Source organism: Athene cunicularia (assembly GCF_003259725.1).
Source record: "Athene cunicularia isolate RWA chromosome 1 unlocalized genomic scaffold, athCun1 chr1_part2, whole genome shotgun sequence".
NCBI classification, from domain to species: Eukaryota; Metazoa; Chordata; class Aves; order Strigiformes; family Strigidae; genus Athene; species Athene cunicularia.
The window spans coordinates 43,656,851-43,682,111 of NW_020799092.1; the positions used below are offsets into that span (position 1 = coordinate 43,656,851).

General features: G+C 46.6%; 1 protein-coding gene across 1 annotated transcript; it reads right to left on the minus strand.

Moving 5' to 3' along the window:
- Positions 1-654: 654 nt before the first annotated feature.
- On the minus strand, positions 655-25,255 carry KCNMB4 (potassium calcium-activated channel subfamily M regulatory beta subunit 4). The gene is made up of 3 exons (XM_026867946.1): positions 24,928-25,255; positions 11,577-11,704; positions 655-1,267 (listed from the first exon to the last, which is right to left on the minus strand). The coding sequence occupies exons 1-3, from the start codon at positions 25,213-25,215 to the stop codon at positions 1,099-1,101; spliced, it is 585 nt and encodes a 194-aa protein (XP_026723747.1). The 5' UTR covers positions 25,216-25,255; the 3' UTR covers positions 655-1,098.
- Between the last annotated feature and the right edge of the window lie 6 nt (positions 25,256-25,261).

Sequence of the window (25,261 nt, forward strand, 5' to 3'; positions counted from 1 at the left end):
GAAATCTCTGCACTGAGCAAGCAGCTGAGGGCCAGCACTCCTGTTGTATGCAACAATCTGCAGGGATGGACACATAGAGGAGACCCAGCGAGATGCTGTGCCCAGCCTCCCTTGCATTTTCTGAAACACCCCCTTGGAGAGACCCTGCATGGGGCTGGCGTGAATGGAATGGGCAGTTTAGCAGCAAACACCCTACAAAGAGTTGATGTGCTCCAGCCATCCCTGGAGCCCCGTGCGTGACATCATAGCTCCACTCAGCAAATGCTCAGGCACTCTACTATTTGGGGAAATCACTCATAAAACAAATTCATGTAAAATCATTCCAAATCCCTGCTTCTTAGAGCCTGAGAGCATTTTGGTGAAAAGAGAAACTGAGAGGGGACAGGAAAAACTGTAGGGACCGAGTACCACCAAGGCAATAAAATTAGACCCAGTTTTTAATCACCTTTTCCAATAATTGTTCCATTTTTGGAGAAGTCTTTTGGAGAGATGTCTACATTTCTTCACAAATGAACAGGTGATGATGAAAGACTTCATCTAGACAGAAGCTTAAGTTTGAATTTTAAAATTAAGTTCTACACAGTGAAAAAATAAATCAGCACACTGTTACTTTTGTCTTAAAGCTTTTTTTTTTTTTTAAAAAAAAAAAAAAAGAAAAAACTCAAAGCAACCAAACTTTATTAATTTGGAAATACAGTCTGTCATAAAGTAAATATTTTAAATATTGAATATTAAACAATAGTAAAGATCACTTTGTAGAGATGAAATGAGCATCATCAGGGGTTTTTATAAACTGTCTCTTGATACTGCTAGGACCTGCGTAGCTGCTGTTCAGGACTAACAGTGCACAGCATATTTGGTGCAGTGTAGATTTTTTTTGGTTGAATATACTTATTTACTGTCATAGCAGAAGCAGCAATTAGCTGACATTTCATGGGGCAGTCTCCCAAGAAGGATCCTGAGGCAAGAGCAGCTCCACTGTCAGATGAGACACTGGAAGGAGGCGCAGCTGGGTGCCCTGCAGACCTGCAGGTGTATCAAGTTGCCCCACTTGAGACCTTCTTGCAGCTTTTTCTTTTCCATCAGCAGCCTTGCTGTTTACAAATGCTTCTTCTTTTTAATTGCCTCTGCCCTGACAGCCAAGCTCTTGGCACAGATGGTCAGGACCACAATGAGGACTCCGACCAGGAATGTAACCAGAGGCCAAAGGAAGCAGTGCAAGAGGACAGTCTCATCATGGGTGCGCTTCAGCATCACATCATCTGGCCTGTGAAGAGGAGAAACAGAAGAGGGAAAAAATATAAATCAACTTGACATCATCAATTCATCATAAGTAGAAAGCATCTGCCATGGAAACAATAAAGGTGTTTTATTTGCAACAGTGTTAGAAAATGAAGTGGACCATTTCATTCACTGCTTTCATTTGCCTGTCTATCACCAGCACCCATGGCAGGCTGGGAGAGCTTTCCACTTGCAGTGTTTACAGGCTAACAAGTTCATTCAGATTAAAAAAAAATAAAAAAAAAGTTTTGGTACTTTAGTTCTTCCAGGGGTCATAGTCATCACAAACAGCTGCAAGAGATAAAATATCACAGTGTGGATTGAAAAACCACTCCAGCAAAAACTTAATACCAGGCAACAGTTATACATACATCTACCTGAAATGACATCAGACACTGTGCAATGAGTTTAAAGTGCAATTAAAGCTTCCCTTTTAGCTTTGAGCCCTGATATGTTCATGGGGCTACATGGAGGCTCCTGACAAAGCCCTGCTGTGGTCGGGCTCTGGATGGAGAGCCAGTCCCTGTCCTCAGTGGTGCGCTGCTGGTGGCCCAGGTTGGCCCAGCCACACTGGCAGTCGATTCTGAACAAAACCTACCCCAAGGAGGACCCCTGCCCATCCCTGAGGTGCCAGAGGCTCCCAGCTCAGCTCCTTCTCAGCAGAGGCTATGTCAGCAATAAGCTGCCATTGGGTTCTGCAAACACCAGCTGCCCAGTGGACTTGAGCACACTCCTACACGGACACACTGGGGAGCCTCCCCTGAAGATCTGACCACCTGAGCCTCTGCCAACAACATCTAACACACAGTCACCCATTTCCAAAAACAGAGAGGAGGAGAATAACATAGAGGAAGCATCTCAAGAAGCTTGGAAATTCAGCCGTGCCACGTGTCTGAAAGAGCAAGTATCCATCTGCCACTTCCAAGTCTGGAAAGTTGATTGGGAAATCTGATGGCAGATTTTCCTCAGGTTTGGCTCTTTCTGCTCTCCCTGCAGTTTAACAGTGTTAAATCAGTCTTGTGGCATTTGCACTTCACTGCTGCTTTCCCATCTACAGAGACATTCAGTCTGCTGGAAAACTAACTGCAAGGGAAGCAAACAGAACTTTATCTAATTAGGAAATTATATAGCCTTGGTTCACATTGGTCCTCACTTGCACTGAACACTCCCATCCCATGTTGCTTCCTCAACACTACCTGATGCTCCGTGGAGCAACAAACCTCACAGCCTAAAATCCTGGCAACCCAGGCCCATCTAGACAGGTCCAGGGAATTAAGCTCTCCTAATGCAGTTGCACATGGAAACAAATCCCTGTGCAATGGCTGTGCTGTCTCTCCCCCTGTAGTTTCTCCTGATCAGAAAGCAGCAGTAAGAAAACATTCTCTGTAGGGGAAACAAGAAGAAACGCTTTTTCCTTCACTGAGAAGTTAATTAATGGAGATGCCTGCAAATCTACAGGGTTTTATCCTTAAGGAGTTGGTGGAGCCAGACCACCAAGCTACACCTGATCCTGATTTAATTGCACCTCCATTTGCATTTGAGGGTCTCTCCTCCAAAACTGCTGTGTGGATGTTCCTCTGCACTGTGCCAGCCTGCAAGTCCCAGAAGCTGACACCACACATCTCTCTTTATTTGTGTAGTAAGGAGCAGAATAAGACTCTGTTTATGAGCAGGTCAGCTATATGAAAGTTGAAACTCAGCAACATAAGAAATGATCAAAAGAAATACAGGTGTATTCAGTAGGAACACATGAAGTCTGCTCAACCGAGATCCTCCAGACACATGTGGAGCCATAAATTGAATAAAATATATTAACTTTATGGGCACAAACTCACCAGACTATGCCATATCAGTGGCAGCACCCGGACAGAAAAATCCTTTCACAGCAGGTATAATACTGCTTCCCTCATATTTATTGTATCATCGTCTGTGAATAACAGAGTGCTAATTGGCAAGGAGGCCGTAAGTAGGCAGCATTCAGTCCTCACAGCTCTCAGCTTACAAGTGACATTGATTTTTAAGTATTTTTTTGAAAGTGGACACTAATCACAGAGTTCAAAAATAAGAGGCAAGCAAACAAACTAGAAAACTGGATTCAGTTAAAGAAAATAAAGTGTAATTGGGGAGAGCAAGATATCTTTTTGACTGAATCTTAGATATTTTGGAAAAAACATCTTGTACCCAAATGTAGCAACAATGGATGCCAAACACTCAATATAGGTGAGACTGTAACTCTTGTAACTTAGCAATTTAAGAGAGTTTCCCTTTTGGAAAAGAATCAAAAACTTAAATGAAGCCTCAGGATGAGGTCTGGATTCAGATGGATATTATTGCTATTCTTAGCTACAACAAGAGTCCCTGTGCAATTCCTAAACGGCAGAAGGTGTGCAGCAATTCACTATCACAGTGTCTCTTCAGACAGTGCATCAGGTCATGACTGGGTCCTCCAAAAATACATCATTAAATGACTACTGGCACCACATTTAAGACATTAAATGTCCCTCTTTAGTCAAGGGGAGGGAGAAGCACTCCTGGAGAGTGACCCGGTGCACAGGAGAGCTCAAGGACCCTCCAGGATGTAGCCACTCAGTACTGACTCTTGGTGCCAAAAAATGGTGGGACAAATCTCAGCCTTGCTCCTACTTGGTTTAATCTGCATGATTATTCTGGAAAAACTACCATGCTTTCAGCTGCTCTTTATTTTATCCCAAATTAACTCTCCAGTGCAGACAGGCAATTCTAGACCCCAGGACTGAATAAGAAAAACTAATAAAGGCCGACAGCACTGCTGGCAGATAGACCACACACTCCTGGATGGCAATGTCCTAGTTATGGTCTGTAACAGCCCACAGACACTTATCAAGATCAACTTCAGCAGCATATAAAGCCATTCCTTTGTGTTCATATGATTCCCTCCCTGTCCTGTCAGGACCAGCTCCTCTTTCCTGCCTCTGCTGACCCGTGCAGAGATGTTGCAGGGTGTAGGGGACAGCACTGGGCAGTGCTGGGGCAGTGAGAGGAGGCAGCAGAGCAGGGGAGCCTGGGATCAGCAGTGCCCAGTTGAGGACCCCTTCCCCGCAGATCCATCACTAGAGCTGACAGCAGTTATGGAAAGCACTCTGGAAAACAGCTTAGAGAGTGTAATGGCAACAGAGGGTCTCACTGAAATGCAGCTTTTACAGCAGAGGGAAATACCTGAAGAGGGATTATTGAAAAAGGAAATGTTTATTATTTTCCTTTACAAGATAACTCCTTTTACCTCTGTTTTTTGATACTGAGATTGGAAACAATGGCAAATCACAGCTTCCAAAGCGAGGAGGAAAAAAATCAGCCCTGCTGCTGCTGCACCTTCATGACATGCTGCACAAGACCCCAAGCCTGTTGCACTGCTGCTGTAGCCCAGGGTCAGTGCTGGCAGGGAGTCTATGCGGCCAAGCTGGCCAATGTAATCTAAGAAGGAGCATCCAGGCAGAGGAAATCACCCCTGACCAGGAAAAACAGCCCAGTGGCACATGGGTTATATTGGACTTGCAAATCCACAGCGAGAGCAGCCCAAGGAGCGAGGGACAGGTGGCCAGACGTCCTCTGCAGCAGGAATGCTGCAGCTCCAGCAGCCCCACGGCTCTGCAGGAGATGCACAGAGGTCACCACAGGGGCTTGGGGGCTTGTCATGCCCCCACATGCTGCACCCAGCAAACAAGTTAACTGGCTCATCATCAAGTTTTTGCTTGCTCCTTGGAAAGAGGGGTAGGGAGGCACAAGGTGGGTGGTGGTAGACTTACCAGTCTCATCTCAGCAGCCAGAGACTGGCATGGTGGGCAGTGTGAGTGAGGGCCTGGGAGGCCACTGGGCTAAAAACCTGAAGAATAAACACGGTTGCTTTCAGGTGATCCATGCCAGACTAAAAACTGTAGGTATTTCACGTGAGATTTGTAAGGTCTAAAACAAGAGACTGGGGGAAAATTAGGAGATAAAGTAAGTTAGAATCAGAAGTAATCAGATGAATATCAAATATAGCAAAGGCATTAGTGATTAATTAACAGGTTGGCCTAGAGAGACTGGATTTCACTTCTTCCAGGCTGTTTGTTATCCTCACATGACAGCATCAGTTATGGGGAAGAGCTATCCTCCACCTCCTGAAGAAATGAATTCTCAGGCAGAGCAGAATGGCCACCACCACTTGGCAAGCTTCTGAAGGAACTGGCAAGGTGTGCGGAGCAGCTGTCCTGTGACATCTGAGTCTGTAGAGTGTTTGGGGACAACCCTGGGACAACTCCTAAGCGATTCTGCAATGAACCCTGAGGGATAAGGAACAAAATCTGCTTGCAGAAAGTACCCAGAGCAGCATCCAGGACTGCAGAAACCCTGCTTGGCCTGCAGTACACAGCTGCACTGCTGGGCAGCTCGCTGCAGCATCCTGCTCGGGACTGAGCTTGTTCCTCGGGTGCTGCATCAGCCCCCCTCGGGGACTATCAAGAGCTGGATATGTCCTGCTGTCCTGGAACAAAAACCGTTGGCTTTTGCTCCAAGGCTTACACGAGAGCTACTCCACATGTTTTTGAAATAGAAATATGCACACAGAGACACTTGTCTTGCCAAGCACAGACCGAGAGCATCACCAAGAGAGCAAAGTCACTGGCAGTGAACAGTGAGCTTTATGTGGCCTGTCACAGTTAATTCTGAGCCCTGAGATAATCACTATGGCTGCACTGTGAGAGGAGCCAGAGCTGGGCTGTGCCAGCAGGGCCAGACCCCCAGTGTAGTACCGCACCATGATGGAGATGACCAAGAGTTCAGAAACCAGACACACTAGAAGGCCTTCAGGAGAATGAGCCTTTGGGTGGTTATCACCTGCCCGTGGAACAGAAGCACACAGCGGAAGGAAAAACTGCTGCTACCCAAGAACTTTAGATACAGGCTAAAGGAATAGAAAATTTTAGCTGAAATGTCTGGATTCTACCTCTAAAACAATAACTCTTATCACCAGCAGAAGCAAGGAGAGTGGCAACCTAGAAAGGAGCTACAGAGCTGCCGTTGGAATGGCAGGAGCAGCAGAGGAGTCTAGCAGGGCCTGGCAGAGAAAACAAAGGGATGATGGCAGGAGGAAGGGAGAAAGATGTATTTAACAGGCAAGCAGCAAAAAGAAGAGAGTGGGCTGTACTTCCACAGCAGACAACCCCTTTCCACAGGAACAAAAATAAATAGCTATAAGGACAGCCAAAACACAGAAACATAACTGGTTTGGTTTCTCATGGCAGGGTCAGCATGTAGTGAAACTGCAGTTTGGATCTTTTCTTGCTACTTTTGTATAGGTGACCTGCCTGTTCCCAAAGTTTGAAGGTTTGTTGTTTCGCTTGGAAACAGAAAAGGGAAAGTGCCCCCATCCCCGAGGGAAACCCTCTCATGATAAGGATGCAGCTTTGCTGGAAGCCCCCACAGCACCACTCCAGTGGTGCTCAGGCAGCAGTGCTGAACACAGAGCAGGTATGTCATGCTTGAAAATGTGTCTTCTTTTCCCTGTGAAAATCAGCAGATATAGTTAAAGATATTGCCTTGTCCCTGCAAGTATAGTGCATTTAATAAACCCATCTTTGCTCTGTGACTTCCAGAGATGTTGACCAGAGGGTTTGCACATATTTCCCCTAAGCTCAGTTATGGACCATCTCTTGTTTCTAGCAATGCTGCCATTCAGCTCTCCAGTAAAAACCTCTCGAGGGGATATACCCAAACTCTAATACCAGTTACCAGTGTACAAAACAGTGGCAGGGACAAGGGAGAGACCTAGTGGGACAAAATGTGGAAAAAAAAAAATACTTTCAAGCCCTGTTCAAGCATCTAGACCTGGTTCTGCTGTAACAGTGGTGGCCACTGTACAGCACCACCACCACTGCACAGCAGCAGCCCCAGGGTGAAAGAGTGAAAAAAACAAACAAAAAAAGCCCTAAAGAAGTCTCTAACTCTGAAAAAAACAACTTTCCCTTTTCACTGGAAAGACAAGGAGGGAGGAATTTTGTTTTCATTGCTAAAAGGTGAGACCAGTACTTATTTTTATCAGGACTTTGAACTCAGGGCTGAAGCCTTGTGGGGCTCTGACCAGAAGTAACTGCATTAGTTTGTTGCATTATGCAACACATCCCTGTTAGAGGCTTCCAAGCAGTTCAAACAGCAGGCCTCCCTCAGAGCCTTCAGAGCAATTACTGAACATCACGGGAAGAACTGCAGTGCAGGGGTTACCAAAAAGTCAGGTAGGACCAAAAAGTTACAGGCATGCAAACATTCCAGTCATCACTTGTGCACCACACTGTGCAATTTATGTGACACAGCAAAAGCTGACAGAGGTGGGGGCATGGCATAAGAAACCTTACAAATATTTTTTGTATTCAAACAATCTGTGTGTAAAGATGTTTGCAATCTGCATACACATATTTTGCCCACAATTATTCACGTCCCTTCACTGTGACAAGCACTCATCAGTATTTTTTTCCCCTGTTGTTTCAAGAAGCAGAGAACCTCCACTGGATGGCTGCACGCTGACAGTAAAGTCCTTTCCCTCTTGGCCCGAGCACTGCTTCAGAGGGGATACAGTAAAAGAAAGGATAGGAAATAGCAACACTAGCTTCTCAGCGGAGGGAACTAATTCAGAAAACTTTGTGAAGTATAAGAGCAAACCAAGATTTCTGTTCCACCATTTATGAATTAGCAGCCTGAGCACCCTTGGCTTCTGCAGGTAAATTATTCTCAGATAAATAGTCTGCAGGGTATCCCAACACTGTACAGGTGGTCACTAATCACTAGACAGTGTTTGCTCTTCAAATCTCAGGTGAATTTGTGTACACCATCCTGCAGCAAACACAAGGAAGTGTAAAGTATAAAGCATGGCTGGCTCATCTGCTGCACTGCAGCAAAGGAACCACAGAGCGTTCTTGCCATACTTGGATGTACCCAGGGCTAAAAAGCAGTCACACCACATAAATGAGCCACTAATAAGAAATGACTTGACATATGGTGTTCTGCCTATTTCTGCATGGCATGAGACTGAGGGGTCTGAGCTCATGGAGATCTTGGTTTCTCTCTTTTTGAGACCTGGAACGTGAAGAAATAAAGTGACAGGATCTCCCCCATCCCACCCGCTCCCACAGGCCTCCCACTTTAGGGCATGCAGCTGTGATCCCTGTTTGCATGCGTCCATGACTATAGATCCCCTGGGACACTCAGCGTGAGATCCATGAACACTGAAGCACTAGAGCTCAGTGACTTCTCAATCCTTTGGCAACAGCCTGAGAACTTTATCTGAATTTGCAATCTATTTTGTGCTCTGAAACACCAGGGGTTGGTTTCTGCTGGGCAGGGCTCCCTTCAGACGGGAGTACCATCACAACAGACAGGCACCTTCACCAGAGGTCCAGAAAACCAACTTTCCCGTGCAGCTTGCACCCACTGGCCCAAAACTAGCCAGAGTGGGACCCTAAAGGTAAGTGCCTGCAGTGACAAAGCAAAATCTTGCTTTTCAGTAAAACTCTGCGCTCCAAGCTAAGCTGGGTGTTGGTTCTCTAAAATAAAATGTCAGACAAGTTAGTTATGCTCGGCCTCTGTATTAACCAAGAGGGACTGAAATTGCCAAGTCTGCTTCTCAACCCTTTTGTATAACTTTGAACTGTACAAATGGCACCTTCTTTTCAAATCAGCCTGTTGAAATGTGCCTCACCAAACTGAAGGAAGGTGTTACCTAACAGTACGCTCTGCATGCAGCAACAATTCTGGGAATGATGCTAAATTAAGTTTGATGAAGAGGAGATGATGTTCATTCATTGCATAGATATTAACCTAGAATTTTATTCTGACGTTTCAAAAGAGAGAGCATTAATGTTGCAAATGCTACTCTCTCTAAGGAACCTAACACTATATTCTGCGTTTTATACAGACTGACACTGAAGAGTTAGCTCAGTCACTCAGTTAAAAAAAAAATACTGATAGAAAATTTGCACACTTCTATTTTGAAGTGAACAGATTTTTCCCTCGGTTTGTATTTTTTTTTACTGCTTCACAAGCTGTTTAGTCATCATAGCTCTAAAAGTATACCTAAGCAAGCACATTCCTAGTCAGCAGAACTTACTCTCAACGCTGATTCCTATCTCCAGAAGAAAATAGATGGTGTACATATTTCAGTTTAGACTATCTTCAAGTATCTCTGGCAGTGAGCCTTTCTTCTGCTTTATATAGATTGTTGTATGATCAGCAAAAGGCAGCATTTCAAGGCAGCCGTTGCATCTGGCAAGAACATTTATCAGTATAGGATGCAGCAACTCTAAGGAAAGCACAATTTCTCAGTGTCAACCTATATAAATGGCAGACCTTAGGCAGTATGCAGATTCAGAAAATTTTGCCTTTGCTTCACCTACAGATGTGATGTGAGAACCAACTCATCTAGCTCTGGACACCTATCACCTAGGTGCCTGCACTCAAGCATATCACCCTAAACTCCTTTACAGGAGAGAAATAAACAACTCTGGGCATCCGACCTATTTTAGGCATTTATTTTGGGGTAAGATGAAAGGCCCCCATTTCTCTCCACTGACCCTAAAAGCTAATATTCACAGCATCTTGTCCATAACAGCTCAGATGAATCCTAGCCATGATGCCTCCTGCAGAAGATCCCATGTTTCTGACTATCCTGCTCACTCAGGCAGTGGCTGCTGCAGTTCCCAAATCTCAGCAATGTGGGGAACTGGCAGCAGCTGCCTGCCCAGAGGAGCCAAAAATCATCACTTGCCTCCTTGTTAGCAGACCCCAGTATTGACACCTCGTGGACCAAAGCAGCTCCCAAGAAGGTCCCTGCCAGGTCTGATGTCACTGCACAGGGTGCCCTAAGTTTTAACCTCCACATGCTGCAGACTGCTTCTTTCCTCACTGTAAGAAACAACTAGTTTTTGCTACGAAGCACTGGTGGTTTCCCTCTGCAAAGACTTAACCAGGGACAACAGACTGTCATCCTGGGCATGCCAACTAGGTCTACAGTCTTTCCAGAGAGGGGACAACAATCATAGCCAGCCTAGGACAAACCTGAAGCTCCCAAGGCACTCAGCAGGTCACCCACAGGAGAGTCAGGCATCTCTGTCTGACACCCTGCTCCAGCTCCCCTGTTCTGCCAAGGTCCTAGCCCAAACTGGCATCCATTTTCCTCCTGTGTGTCTTAATAAACTGAAATATCTAATGCCAACACTCCCATACAGAGCTCTGAACTGCACAAGCGAGCAACGAGCTATTCCCACCTAGGTGTCCCTCATCTGTTTAACTTCTAAGTGCTGGTAGGGTAGTACCAACCTCCTCCTTTAGTCCCTGATGTGGCAGATGAGTGCTTAACTCAGCAACCAAGAGTAGTCTCCACAGCTCTACCAAAATTACTCATGCTGATTAAATTAAGCAAGTATCATATGCCTCCAGAATTGAAGTCTAAACCCCATAAAACCTTGGCTGATCTAGAGCTCTTAAATATTCTCTTTCCACCTCCCTGCCTACACGATCCTATCATTCCAATTGTTGCTGTTCTCACAAGTCCTCCCAGCAAGCCTGCACACTGTGGTAACAGTAACTCGCTGATGCCACATCACCTTTTATTTTCTGGCACATCGTCAGCAGAAAGGGACAGGCAGAAGGACTTCCTCCTCTTCCCATTTACTGAAGGAAGGAAATCACACGTCACCCTTATACACATGTAAGTCACATCAACATTGGTAGTAAAAGTAAGAATTGTAACAGAAGAGGAGATCCTTTAAGTTAAAACTTTCTACTCCGCAAGCATGGATGAAAACTGGCAGTCCTGTGAGCATTTATTACATGTATCTGATTCATTAATCCTCTATGAACACAACTCCTGAGTTGATTTATACTATTTCCTGATCTCCCCTTTGCTTCCAGCCCCTAATGAACACAGCAGGATTTCTCTTCCATGGAGGGAAGGAACATTAATATCCAAGCCAGAACTTCGTCATCTGAGTGTTAAAAGACAAGAAGCTTTTTTTTCCATAAAATGATATTTTTAAATGGAAACTTTTTTCCAGAGTTTTAAATTTTTATTTCAAGAGGTAAAAACACTTCTGTGCTTTCTATGTAGCTTTTCATCAACAGAGTTGACTTGCACAGTTCTGCACTAAACTCTGTGTGATAAATCACATCTTTATATGGGTGTCCATGTATATACATACGCATGCATTTATATATATTTTCAAACAGAACCGATGGACAGCTGTTAAACAGATGCATAAGCACATCCGCCTATGCAAATATAGATTACTCACCTCAAGTGTTGGTTAAAATAGCATGTAAATGGTTGTGAACCCACTTTCTCTTTCCAGTATTTCTGCTTGTATGTGACGTTCTCAGAGTTCTCCTGATCATCTCTTGCGCAGGGGGGGATGTATGAACACTGCCAACACACATTGCAAAACTGAGTTACTTTTGCGCTTAAGAAGACAGGGCATCAGTTTCTCTGCATTTTCCAGATAATACCGGTGGGACTAAAAATGGGCAAAGAATATTAAGTGCAACCTCCAAAGAAACAAAGAAAAGTTAGCTGAACTTTACTTCAATTGCTAGTTACTCCCTTCAGGCACTAGAAAAGAATATGCCAGCATTCAGAAACAAAATAAAGGCTTTATCAAGTTTTCTTCCATTATCAAACCAACCTGTCACATAACACGGGTTTTCGCACAATTAATATAGAAACGATAGTTTCATTTGACATATTCCTAGCCAGCTGCATGGATCGGATTTGAATTAGTTCCTGTTTTCAGTGAGGCATGTAATCACAAGTTTTGTTCAACACCATGCTGATAAATAACGAAAATATTCCATCAAGCTTTTCCAGATGATGAGATATCTGATATCTGGCTGGTATCCACTGGTAAAAGACCGGTATTCTTCCACTGTTACAACATGGAGAAACAAGCACAGAATGTTCAAAGCCCCACTTCAGAAGAAAGGTTGAGCATCTGCTTCTGCTCTATAGAAGTTAAGAAGAGCTGCAGATCTCGCCCTCAGACATCTGCCCAAAGAGATCAAGGGAATTTCATCCCCCAGCTTGGTGCACTTGGGACTGGGCTTTCAGAGGCTCCACTCTGGGTCTCACACAACGCACATAGCTGGCTTCCAAGTGTCGTCTTTGACACACCACCCTTCCCTCCTGGCCACAGGGAGTTAAACAAGAAAAAACAGTACACTGAATCCAATGTTGGGAGTATCAGCATCTCAATGTCCAAGCACAATCCCTCCTATTGTTACCAGGCATCCGTATGGGAGATCATTACAGGAGATGTTGAACCAAACTGAGTAACACAGTTTAACTGATTCTTGGATAACATAAAGGCTTTTCACCCTGGAGGATGCATAGACAGCAAGGCTCTAGGTACACACACAGATTTTTAATTCCTTTAAAACTGGGAGCTGCAAGCAGAAAAAAAGTGACTATGAAAGCAGATAAAATGCCTCCTACTTAAGTAGGATGAGGAAGCCAGAGGTGCAGGGTATGGGAAGCCCCTAAAGGGATCCCCACATATGATCACAACATGAGTTTCTTCACAGCATCCTGAAGGCAGTAACAACAAGGTGATAGATACCCTCCCTAACCTGAAAATAAAGATCACCATGACTCTCCGTGACTAGTGAGTGCTTCCTCTCCATCTAGTGAGGTTTCAAAGGAGCCTACCACACCCTCAGCTGCAGACTATATCCAAGCTGCACAGACCTACAAGTACATCTCTACCATACAACAGCTTGAATCTTTGCCGTTCCAGGGGGATGGGAGAAATCTCATGGTTTTGTTGGCCTGATCACGTAAAACCTGACCACTTCTGTCAGCACTTAAAATTTCTGCCAGTAGCTTTCAAGTTTCAGACTGGAAGAATCTGCAAGATCTTACTTGTTGCTTCCAAGCTGAAACACCTTTTTCACATGCAAGGCCCCCTGTTTTCAGATGGGCCCCCGTTTTCACATGGGCACAACTCCTGGTGTTGCCACAGCCCACAGCTCCTTTCAGATCCCTGTTCAGATGACCCTAAACAAGGATTGTCCCACTGCTGACAATGAAGGACAGAAACTAGCAGCAACACCACTCTTCAGAAAACAGAAACAGATCTATCACACATAGTTACTTCCATCTTAGATAATATTTTTGGTTTGGTTGTGTACTTTGGAAGCATCAGCCACACTCCTCTTTCCTCCATGGTCCCAGTGCACAAACACATCTGTGCAGCAGCTGGACAAAGCCCGTAGACTTATCATGAGGACACCCAAGGGCAACGTTGGTTCTGCTCTGTCCCCCTGACAGCCACCACACGCCACACCATCCCACCTGGTCTCCTCCTGGTGCTCCCTGCTCAGTCCAGGGTCCAGCACTCCCAACTTTCTCCACTCCAGTGTTTTTCTTCATGAAGCCTTTCAGATCCTGCTGTGGAAACAGTACCATATCCCACCAGTTGCACACTCACTGCCTACATTCACCTGTAATCTACACCCTGCTCTTCCCCAAGGCCCCAACTTTTAGGCACACTCTTGCAATAAAGGGATACAAAAGAGTAGAATTAAACAGACTTTACTCAGAGTCATACAAACCAACCACTATTTAGGCAGCACACAAAATAGAGAACTAGATAAAACAACTAGGTAGCATTATACATTTTTCTCTCTGAATTTCCTCAGTGGTCTCGAAAACTCCTTTTCCTGTGGTACCAGCTCCAGTACGGAACTTCCCTCTCTTCTCTGAAATGTTTCTTCCTTGTGGCTGAGCCTACTACTGTCCTCTGCTATGAAAGCATGACCAATGCTGGCCAAACTTTCTTTGGATCCTTCAGAGACCTTACATCTCCCTCAAATATTATATGAATCCTTCAGAATGTTCAAAACCTGGTGAACCATTGTTTATCCCCATCCTGAGTTTCAGGCTTAGAAACAATAGCAGGGAGCTCTTTTTTTCAAGGAATGTCCATCTGAATGGACAAGCGGCAAACTGTAACAGTCTCCAGGGACAGCTCCATCACAGAGGAATTCACATTTTTTGACATCGGTCCCCAGGCTTTGAGTTCAGTATGAAGCTATTAAAAATTGAGGTTTTCAGGGCAGGGATTTTGTTTGATTTGGAAGATCAAAGGGGCTCACAGACAGCTTCCCCAATCAACACATCTATTTCTCCCCATGCCAAGGTAAGACAGTGTATGGGAGTTGTCCTGGTTCAGCCAGGACAGAGTAAAGTTTTCCCCAGCAGAGAGAGAGGGGGAAGGGATCTCCAGCCGGGTTATTCATACCATGCTGGCGTCAGGTCCATGGGCAGAACCTTTTCCTTGTTCCTTGGCGGGTTCGGGAGGGAATTTTGCTTTCCATAAACCAGCTAGCGGTATTTCTCTGTATATCGTTTGTCTTGTTCACTGTTATTGCTGTTTATTGTTGTTACCATTGATACTGTTGTTGTTCAGATTGTTCTATCACTCTGTTGTATTAAATTTCTTGTTATTTTAGCCGGGGTCTGTGTCTGACTTCCAGTCTGACCAGTGCGGGTGGGGGAGGGGCAACGGCCACGTGGTCTCTCATCCCAGCAATGATTAAAACTTGCACAGGAGTACTGCCCCTACCTACAGGAAAGATGCCTAGAAACTGGTGACAACAATGAAGATGCTCTCCATAACTGAAACGTCACACCACTCTTTGCACAAGTAATCCCAGTGGCAGCTGTCAGAAAACACACTGGATTATTTTCCATCTCTTCCTCTCTATCTTCATGTGAAAAATACAAAGGAGACACCCAAGAGCTTGCCAAAAATTGATGGGACCTCATTGCTTGAGCCTGTCAAGGATTAGCATTCTTGAAAAGGTCCCTACCCAAGGCAAAATCATCTTCAAATGAATCCCAGGGGTCACCCTGAAGCATCTCCTCAACCTGATGAAGGCCTTGAGCCATGCTGAACACCCAAGGTCCAACTCTAACATGGACATCACCTGCTGCACAAATACCAGAGCTTGCCTCCCCAGGATGGCAGCACAGTTCCCCCCTAACCTGCTGCTCGTTTTGGTCCCTGCTGATCCACTTAGGTGTTGGATCCCTCTTTTCCCAGCCTTCCAAGCACACTTCTTGGGCATTTTGCTTGATCAGCTGTACTGCCCTCTAAAGAACAATCAGCAGGTAAATAAAAGGAAGTCATAACCTGGCAACTTTCACAGCTGTGAGTTGGTGGATGAACCTGAAATGATCTCCCACTTTGGCAACAGGCAGTTTCTGAAAGGTTAATTCCACAGTCCTTCCCCCACAAGACACAGCACGAAATCCTACCATCAAACCATAAACAAATGCCAAGTGTTTGAAACCAAGCTAGGACGCCTTGTGCTCAACTGCAGCTTGCACAGCAACATCCATTTTTAGTGGAAGTGTCCCACTCTATATTTCTTTGGTGATTTTTTTCTTAAACAAGTTACAATGAACCTGGAGAATAGCACTTTAAGATTAGACATTCAGAATAAATCTAATGGAGTGAAGGCCTTTTCAACAGATCTATTGATACACGGTGCTGTAATTGCACCTCCTACGCTATGTCATAGCAACAATAAAATTATTATGTAATTCAAATACAGTCTCAATTACACAGCTCAAAATCCGTATTAGGCTAATAATATTACTGTTTCAATCTAAGTCAGTGTTTGGATAGACGATTCAGGATTCAATTCAGTAAAAATGTCAGTGAGCTGCTAATATACATTTACACCGATGTTTTATAAGATTTGCATCTGTGTTTGCTGCTGGATGCTCCCACTCCAGTGTCTCTGCAGATGCTGGGAAGATTCCTGGTCCTTCCTAACACTTCATTAGAACAGATATTCTTCCATGTCTTGGAGGAGGGAGAGAGGCATGAACTCTCGACTATGATTTAGCCTCTAGGTTGCATTTCATGCTTTTCAAAGACTAATTCTTGCCTAGTTCAGTCATGTGTTTATGAAAAAGAAACCAGACTTGGTAAGGCCTGAGGGAAGCTGTCTCAAACCTGGAAGACACTGTCTACAAGATGGGACCAAGAAAGTCTCAAATGCAATCAGATGAAAGGGCCCAAAGTAGAAGCAAGTCAGCCCATCAGAAGACAAACCATTGGCACTAAGAAGCAAGTCTCCAGCCTCAGTCTCCAAGTCACTTGTTGAGAACCATCCTCCTGGCTGCTGGTGAACTACAGGACACAGCATGTACCAGGCCAACAGGGCAGATGTTGTAGTAGGAGTCTACTATAGGCCACCCACCCAGGACAGAGAGGTTGATGAAATATTCTATAGGCATTTAGGAGAAATCTCACAATCACTTGCCCTTGTTCTTGTGGGAGACTTTAACTTCCCAGACATCTGCTGGAAATACAGCACAGCAGAGTGGGACCATCCTGGAGATTCCTGGAATGTGTGGGAGACAACTTCCTGACACAGCTGGTGAGTGAACCGACCAGAGAAGGTGCCTGCTGAATCTCCTCTTTGTCAACAGAGAAGGGCTGGTGGGTGATGTGGCCATTGGAGGTCAACTAGGGCACAGTGATCATGAAATAATAGAGTTCTCTGTTCTTAGAGAGGCCAGGAGAGGGCTAAACAGAACTGACATCCTGGTCTTCAAAAGAGCTGACTTTGTCTTGTTTAGGCACCTGCTTGAGAGAATCCCTTGGGAGACAATCCTGAAGGGTACATGGGTCCAGGAAACCTGGGCGCTCTTTACGAAGGAAGTGTTAATGGCTCAGGAGCAGGCGCTCCCCAGGTGCTGTAAGAGAAGCCGGGGGCAGAGAAGACCACCCTGGCTGAACAGGGAGCTTTGGCTGCAACTCAGGGAGAAAAGAAGAGTTTACAGCTTTTGGAAGAAGGGGCTAGCGACTCACAGTGATTACAAAGATGCTGCGAGGCTATGCAGGGTGGAAATCAGGAGGTCTAAAGCCCAGCTGGAAACTAATTTGGCCTCAGCAATCAAGAACAACATGAAATATTTCTATATTCAACAGCAGTATGTCAACAGCAGTTGTCAACAGCAAAAGAAAAGACCAGGGAGAGTCTCCATCCCCTGCTATACGCAGGAGGAAACAAGGTAGCAAGGGATAAGGAAAAGGCTGAGGTGCTTAATGCCTTCTTTGCCTCAGTCTTTAATAACAAGACTAGTTGTACTGAGGGATCCAGCCTCCTCAGCCAGGAGACAGAGACTGGGAGAATGACCCCCCCCCAATCCAGGAGGAGACAGTCAGTGACCTGCTGCATCACACGGACACACACAAGTCCATGGGACCGGATGGGATACACCCGAGGGTGCTGAAGGAGCTGGCTGGGGTGCTCGCCAAGCCGCTTTCCATCATTCACCAGCAGTCCTGGCTGACCGGGGAGGTCCTGACAGATTGGAAATTGGCCAATGTGACACCCATCTATAAGAAGGGTCAGAATGATTCGGGAAATTACAGGCCTGTCAGCTTGACTTTGGCACCCGGGAAGCTGATGGAGCAGCTCATCCTGAGTGCCATCACACAACACATGTGGGACAACCAGATGCTCAGGCCCAGTCAGCATGGGGTTATGAAAGGCAGGTCCTGCCTGACAAACCTGATCTCCTTCTACGACAGGGCGACCTGCTTATTGGATGAGGGAAAGGCTGTGGATGTAATTTACCCTGACTTTAGCAAGGCTTTTGACACCATTTCCCACAGCATTCTCCTGGCGAAACTGGCTGCTTGAGGCTTGGACAACCAAACGCTTTGCTGGGTAAAAAACTGTCTGGCTGGTCAGGCCCAAAGAGTTGTGGTGAATGGAGTTAAATCCAGTTGGTGGCCGGTCACGAGTGGTGTCCCCCAGGGCTCGGTGTTGGGGCCACTCCTGTTTAACATCTTTATTGATGATCTGGACGAGGGATCGAGTGCACCCTCAGTCAGTTTGCAGGTGACACCCAGTTGGGTGGGAGTGTTGATCTGCTCGAGGGTAGGGAGGCTCTGCAGAGAGACCTGGACAGGCTGGAGCCATGGGCTGAGCCCAACTGGAGGAGTTTCCATAAGGCCAAATGCCGGGGGCTGCCCTTGGGCCACAACAACCCCCAGCAGCGCTACAGGCTTGGGGAGGAGTGGCTGGAGAGCTGCCAGTCAGAGAGGGACCTGGGGGTGTTGATTGACAGCCGGCTGAACAGGAGCCAGCAGTGTGCCCAGGGGGCCAAGAAGGCCAATGGCATCCTGGCTTGTGTCAGCAATAGCGTGGCCAGCAGGGACAGGGAAGGGATCTGACCCCTGTACTTGGCACTGGTGAGGCCGCCCCTCGATTCCTGTGTTCAGTTTTGGGCCCCTCACTACAAAAAGGACATTGAATGACTCGAGCGTGTCCAGAGAAGGGCAACGGAGCTGGTGCAGGGTCTGGAGCACAGGTCGTACGGGGAGCGGCTGAGGGAACTGGGGGTGTTTAGTCTGGAGAAGAGGAGGCTGTGGGGAGACCTCATCGCCCTCTACAGCTCCCTGAAAGGAGGCTGCAGAGAGCTGGGGATGAGTCTCTTTAACCAAGTAACAAGCGACAGGACAAGAGGGAATGGCCTCAAGTTGCACCAGGGAGGTTTTAGACTAGATGTCAGTAAGTATTTCTTTACAGAGCGGGTTGTTAGGCGTTGGAATGGGCTGCCCAGAGCAGTGGTGGAGTCCCCATCCCTGGAGGTGTTTAAGAGTTGGGTCGACATAGCGCTGAGGGATATGGTGTAGTTGGGAGCTGTCAGTGCTAGGTTTATGGTTGGATTAGATGATCTTCAATGTCCTTTTCAACCTAGCTGATTCTGTGATTTGCTTGCTGCAGCAGAGAGTGTGCCCCCACATCATGTGCCACGCAGGTTGGGAAGCTTGTAATGAAATGAAGAAGTGGAAAGTGTACTCTAGGTAAGTCTCATTACAAAAGCACATTACACTACTAAAGCCAACAGTTTCCAAGTCCTGATTTCCAAGTGTATTGAGTTTGCATGGCAAGGTTTTGGCAGCAGGGGGGCTTCTGTGAGAAGCTGCTGGAAGCTTCCCCTGTGTCTAATAGAGCCAGTATCAGCTGGCTCGAAGACGGACCTGCTGCTGGCCAAGGCCGAGCCCATCCGTGATGGTGGTAATGCCTTTGTGGTAACGTATATAAGAAGGGAAAAAGATAGCTGTGCAACAGCAATTACAGCTGGGAGAGAGGAGTGAGAACATGTGAGAGCAACAACTCTGCAGACACCAAGGTCAGTGAAGAAGGGGGGGCAGGAGGTGCTCCAGGCACCAGAGCAGAGATCCCCCTGCAGCCTGTGTTGATGACCCCGGTGAGGCAGCTGTGCCCCCGCAGCCCATGGAGGTCCACAGTGGAGCAGAGACCCACCTGCAGCCCGGGGAGGACCCCACGATGGAGCAGGTGGATGCCCACAGGAGGCTGTGACCCCCTGGGAAGCCTGTGCTGGAGCAGGCTCCTGGCAGGACCTGTGGCTCTGAAGAGAGGAGCCCACACTGGAGCAGGTTTGCTGGCAGGACTTGCGACCCTGTGGGGGACCCACGCTGGAGCAGTTCATGAAGAACTGCAACCTGTGGGAAGTACTCATGTTGGAGAAATTCATGGAGGACTGTCTCCTGTGGGAGGGACCCCATGCTGGAGCAGGGAAGAGTGTGAGGAGTCCTCCCCCTGAGGAGGAAGGAATGGCAGAGACAACAGGTGATGAACTGACCACAACCCCCATTCCCCTGCACCACACTGGTGGCTAGGAGGTAGAGAAATCAGGAGTAAAGTTAAGCCCAGGAAAAAGGGAGTCATGGGAGGGAAGGTGTTTTAAGTTTTCGTTTTTACTTCTCATTATCCTTCTCTCATTTGATTAGCAATAAATTAATTACCCCAAGTCAAGTCTAGTTTGCCTGTGACAGTAATTGGTGAGTGATCTCTCACTGTCCTTATCTTGACACATGAGCCTTTCTCTCCCCTGTCGAGCTGAGGAGGGGGACTGATAGAGCAGCTTGGTGAGTACCTGGTGGCCAGCCAAGGTCAACCCACCACTCCAAGCAATGTATGAGCTTCTCCTAATTTTGTGTGTGAGCACCTCCATGCTTTACTGGGTTATCTTCGTGGTCTGGAAGGGAGGAAGCACTGCAACAACCATCCCACTGTGGCAGGAGATGAGCAGGGGCACTCACTCCATTAGCACAAAAAAATGCTCCCCTCCCAGCTGACTCTACCAAGGGACCCGTAGCTGAACATCACATCTGGTTTTCACCTTCATCTGTCAGCACAGACAAACCCACCAGGAGTGACGAAAGCCACAAGCCCTCATGAAGGCTCGAGGCAGTGAGGGGCATCCCATGTGAGACGGGAGGATGAAGGGGTTTATCCGCAGCACCCAAGGCTGCTTCCAGAGGAATTGCTAGGCAGCATCTGCAGTTTGACCATCACAGGCACCAGCCCAAACACAGATTTGATGCTTCGCCAGATGTACCAGACCCTCACAAAATTATTATAGGTTGGGCATACTTTGGTATTACACCTCCTCTGTCATGAGCCGTATTTAAGAGTGCAAAACAACAAACCAATTTTCTTTGCAAGCACACAGAATTGTACATCATCTCATCTGGCTGAGTGGTTAAAGAGAGAAGCACGACAGAGGCAGGTGTGGACACAGAGCAAAGACAAGGAGCAGTGGCTGGCTGCTCTGCTCCCCTGCCTGGTCACAGAGATGAGGAAAACCAGGTCCTGCTGTGCGGCTGCTAACAGCAGGCTCAACAGTTGCTCCCCCAAAAGTTGCTTCAGCAAAACAGTGTGTTGGTTCTTCTGGCCCCATGTTTAAGCATAGAAAGGAAAAAGTCTCTAAAGCCAGAAAGCAGATCTTTTTAGCAGATGACAGACTCTGCTTTTTACCCAAACAAATCTATAGCCCCCGCGCTGGCTGTATGTGCCACCGATGCACTCGATGGCCAGGAACAATAGCAACAAACTGTCTTTGGAATTAATCCCCTTTAAACCTTATCTCAGAGATTATTGTTATCAAGGCAGCTGAAGAAAGGTTACCATCCCTCTGCTGAAATTTCTTCCTCTGAGACAACAATTAAAGAAAGAAAAAAAAAAAAGGCAGAGAAAAAAAAAGAAATCCACAAATCACTTGGACTCAATACAAATGTAATTGTGCACAGTGCTTTATATATACATTTCTGGATTAACTCTGACCCAGCTATATAATCTTTTAAGAGCTAAAATGAATCCTGGGCTGTACAATGATGTGATTATCTTAGGAAGCAAGAGAGAAAAAAAAGAAAATTCTTTTTCCTGTAGCTAGACCTTGTTAGAACAGACAGATTCATAACTGCTGATATGTTTATATGCCAGCCCACTCTACTACAGAAAGTAGAATATTTTTAGTCCAATACACTGGGGATTTTTGCGGTGGAGTGAAGCTGCCAACTGATTCAGTATTGTTGTGTGTTGTAAGGAGTCTGAACTCTGCCTTTTCTGCACTATTTTACCAGGGAAAATTGCTACCCTACAAAGAGAAGCAGCTAAACAGAATATAAAATTTAAAGACTGCTCAAAACAAAATTGGGTATTTTTTTCCTTCTAGTTAGCTGGAACTGATTAGCATGTTGTATGTCTAATTGCATGAACGCAAACAAGCATGCTGCAAGAAGGCGATGGAAACAGGACGGATTAAACGTCTCCCTAAGTCTTCATTCATAAGTGCATACCGGATCCCAGACATTAAATCCAGCAGATTCATACTCTGTTGGTACGACTAATCTATTTCAACATAAAATCCTGAAAGCTTTTAAAGACAGTGAGACTTTAGGACAAAAATTATAAGGAGGATATAACCGCTCAGCTAAACAGACATTAAAATTGAGAAAAAAAGGAAAACCAAAGCAACAGCTATACATACTTCATTCCTTTAAAAGGATGTGTTTTCTTAATGAGACCTAAACAAGTTTTCTTATTTTGTATTGGTTTTACATAAACTCCTTAAGGTAAGGAAAATAATCCAAGTGCGTTTTTTTTTTTTTTTCTATGTTGTTTTTCACTTAGTTAAGTTCAATTACTACCAGAGAATAGGTTACATCAAAAAATACATCCTTTTTGCTTGGTCTCATCTGGTAAATCAGATTTAATTCTTGGCAGTCAATATCCCAGGGTAAATAACCCACACCTAGAGATGCAAGATGCAAGCTGGAGAAAACGGATTACATTTGTAGGAGTATGCAAGTACGACACATTGCCAACACAACCCTGTGTTTTCCTAATAATTGTTAAATAAAAATAGGCTTCTGAGTGACATTTACGGGCATTGCTTCTGAAGCTCTAGGTGCCTCCCTGCAGAAATTGCAATCCAGCCCCCAGACAGTTGCAATTCTCCTCTTCCCACTTCCAGAAAGTCAGGAGAAGACAAGATCAAGAAGTAAAAATAACACAAAACACTCTTGACTACTGAGAGAGGCAGTCGCAGCCCAGTCTGAAAGCCTCTGCTGAAGCTGAGGCTGCTGCAAGAGCTGCTGAGCCCAGGTGTGCTGGCAGCACGGCTCACCTCCCCCAACCCTTCACCCCCCACCCATCACCCACCTGCACCCCCCATCCCTGCTGGAGATGGCCACAACGGGCCATCTGGCTGTGCTCAGGCATGGCCACGCTGCCCCCTCTGCGGCAACACGGCATCTTCACCGCATGTCAAAAGGGCATTTCGCCAACCACCCCCAGCCCACCTGAAGATAGAGAGAGGTTTAGGGGAGTCCTGGTGCTTGGACAGCTGGGTGCTCATGGTGCACCGGGAGCCTAGCAGCAGCACCCCCAGGGAAAGGTGAAGTTTACAAAGCTCCCTCACAGGCCATTTCATCCACTTTGTTCTCAGGCACCATCTGACACTGCAGCTTCATCACTCATTGCTTCTGAGATGTGCCAACAATTTAATCCAAATCCTATCAAGACATACTGTCCTGCTTCTTGCTCTGCTGATTTTTGCCCTAACTATCCTTTTGAGCCCACAAGCTGCCAAGGGGAAAAAAGCAACCCCCAAACTCTGAGCTTGCAGTTTAAACAACCTTCTGAGGGACAGAGCCACACCTGTGTAATTATGACTGCAAAGATGTGAAGCTACACATCCCAAACTGGACACACAAGTCTGGTCCCCAGCCCTGCATGCAGACCCCTGCATTGTGCTTAGCATGAGCCTTGGCTCTGCACTGCAGCCACATCTCCATCAAAGAGCTGAAACTTACTTCTCCAATACACACCGAAGTTCAGATTCTTTCAGGGGGAAGTGTGTATGTGAGGGGTGTTTCTGACACATTTTTTATTTTCTGGAAACTTTAAAATCTCCTCCATGCAAGCAGTATACTGGCAAGGTGGTCTTTACTCTGAATCATAGAATCACAGAACGGTTTGGATTGGAAAGGACCTTAAAGATCATCTAGTTCCAACCCCCCTGCCATGGATCAGGTTGCTCAAAGCAAAGAGAAAGGACACGAAAAGAAAAAGGACAAAGAGTAACTGCCTTTAAAAAGAAAAAAAAACCACAGGTCGTACGTTGTCATCAGACTACCCTAGTTTGCTAGAAGATGCAACTTTAAAGATGCTTCTGTTTGGTCCGTTTTCATGTGGGTGATGGAAAAGTTTAAGAATGAAAACAGCACCGAGGAAACTTCTGTTTCAGTGCAGCCCTCTCCCCAGTGCCTGGTCAGCAAGCAGCAGCTCCGTTAAAGTCTCGCCTTGGGTTCTGGGGAGCTGCTCCGGGAAGCCCCTCATCCTCCGGGACACGCAGTCAGGGACAGACAGACAGACAGACAACCCCTCACCGGCAGCAAGAGCTTCTCCCTGGCTCCCCACGGGCGTCCCGGGGCTGCCGGCAGGGCAGACCGGGGACCGGCCACGGAGTCACCCCCTAGCCCCCCACCGCGCCCCTGCGCTCGGGCCACCGGGGCTGGGGCGGCAGCGCTCCTGCCAGAGGGACAGTCCAGGACTGGGATTCTTCAGGGGGAAAAAAGAATTCTGTCTATACATAAATAGCGTGTGTGTGTATATATAGTGTTATGCTATATATATAGTATAGCGATATAGTAAAACTATAGGTGTACTCTATGTAAACACTAGATATAAAAATATACGTATACTATGATACACTGTATATACACTAGAACTCCCTGTGCACTATATATACATACTATAAACATAGATAGACACTATAACTCTATATACACTCTACGTACGTACTACATATACACACTACATACAGTGTTATACTCTCTATATAGTACAGCGGTATGGTATAGTGTAACACTGTACTGTGCATCGTGTTAGGCTAAATAAATAGTATAGTAGTATTGTATAGTAAAACGCTGTACCGTATGCAGTATGTAAATATACACACACACGATATATACCCACACATCACATAGAGATACATACCATGTGCGGCATATTTACATATATACTATATCTGTATACTTTTTGCTGACTAACAGCACAGGGACGTTTTGGAGGGATGCTCCGCGCCTTCATCCACACCCCCCGCCCCCGGCTGAGGAAAACCCGCTCCCGCACGGCGGGCGGCTGCGGGGGACCCGGACCGCAAAGAGGCGGCGAAAGGGCACCCTGCCCTGCGGGACACCCCGCCACCCCTCTCCTCCTTTTGGGAGCGCGGCGCTGCGCGGGGCTCACCTTGGGGTTGGTGCGGAGCTGCCGCTCGTCCTCATGGAGCAGGGCAGGGGCGGAGGAGCGGGAGGTGCGGACCAGGACCTGGAGACAGGGGTAGCGGGCGGTGCCGCGGCAGGCGGCCCCGCAGGAGAAGGTGCAGGCGAAGCGCTCCCCCAGCTGCCGCACCGCCAGCACCGTGCAGTTGGCGGAGCCGCCGCCCCCCCGCTCCTGCAGCGCCGGGCGAAGCCAGCAACAACCCAAACCCAGCAGGGAAAGCAAGCCGGCGGCGATAAGGAGGAAACCCAGCCGCATGCTCTTGTCCTCCGCCTCCGTGTACTCGTAAGCCGCCCGGCTCCTC

Bases quoted from the DNA above. Each gene is read 5' to 3' on its own strand.
- KCNMB4 (XM_026867946.1), bottom strand. From the start codon at position 25,215: ATGCGGCTGGGTTTCCTCCTTATCGCCGCCGGCTTGCTTTCCCTGCTG. The intron at 11,705-24,927 runs GTGAGCCCCGCG...GTGTGTTGGCAG, and splicing joins AGCTCCGCACCAACCCCAAG to TGTTCATACATCCCCCCCTG. The intron at 1,268-11,576 runs GTGAGTAATCTA...TCCTCTTCACAG, and splicing joins TATTTTAACCAACACTTGAG to GCCAGATGATGTGATGCTGA.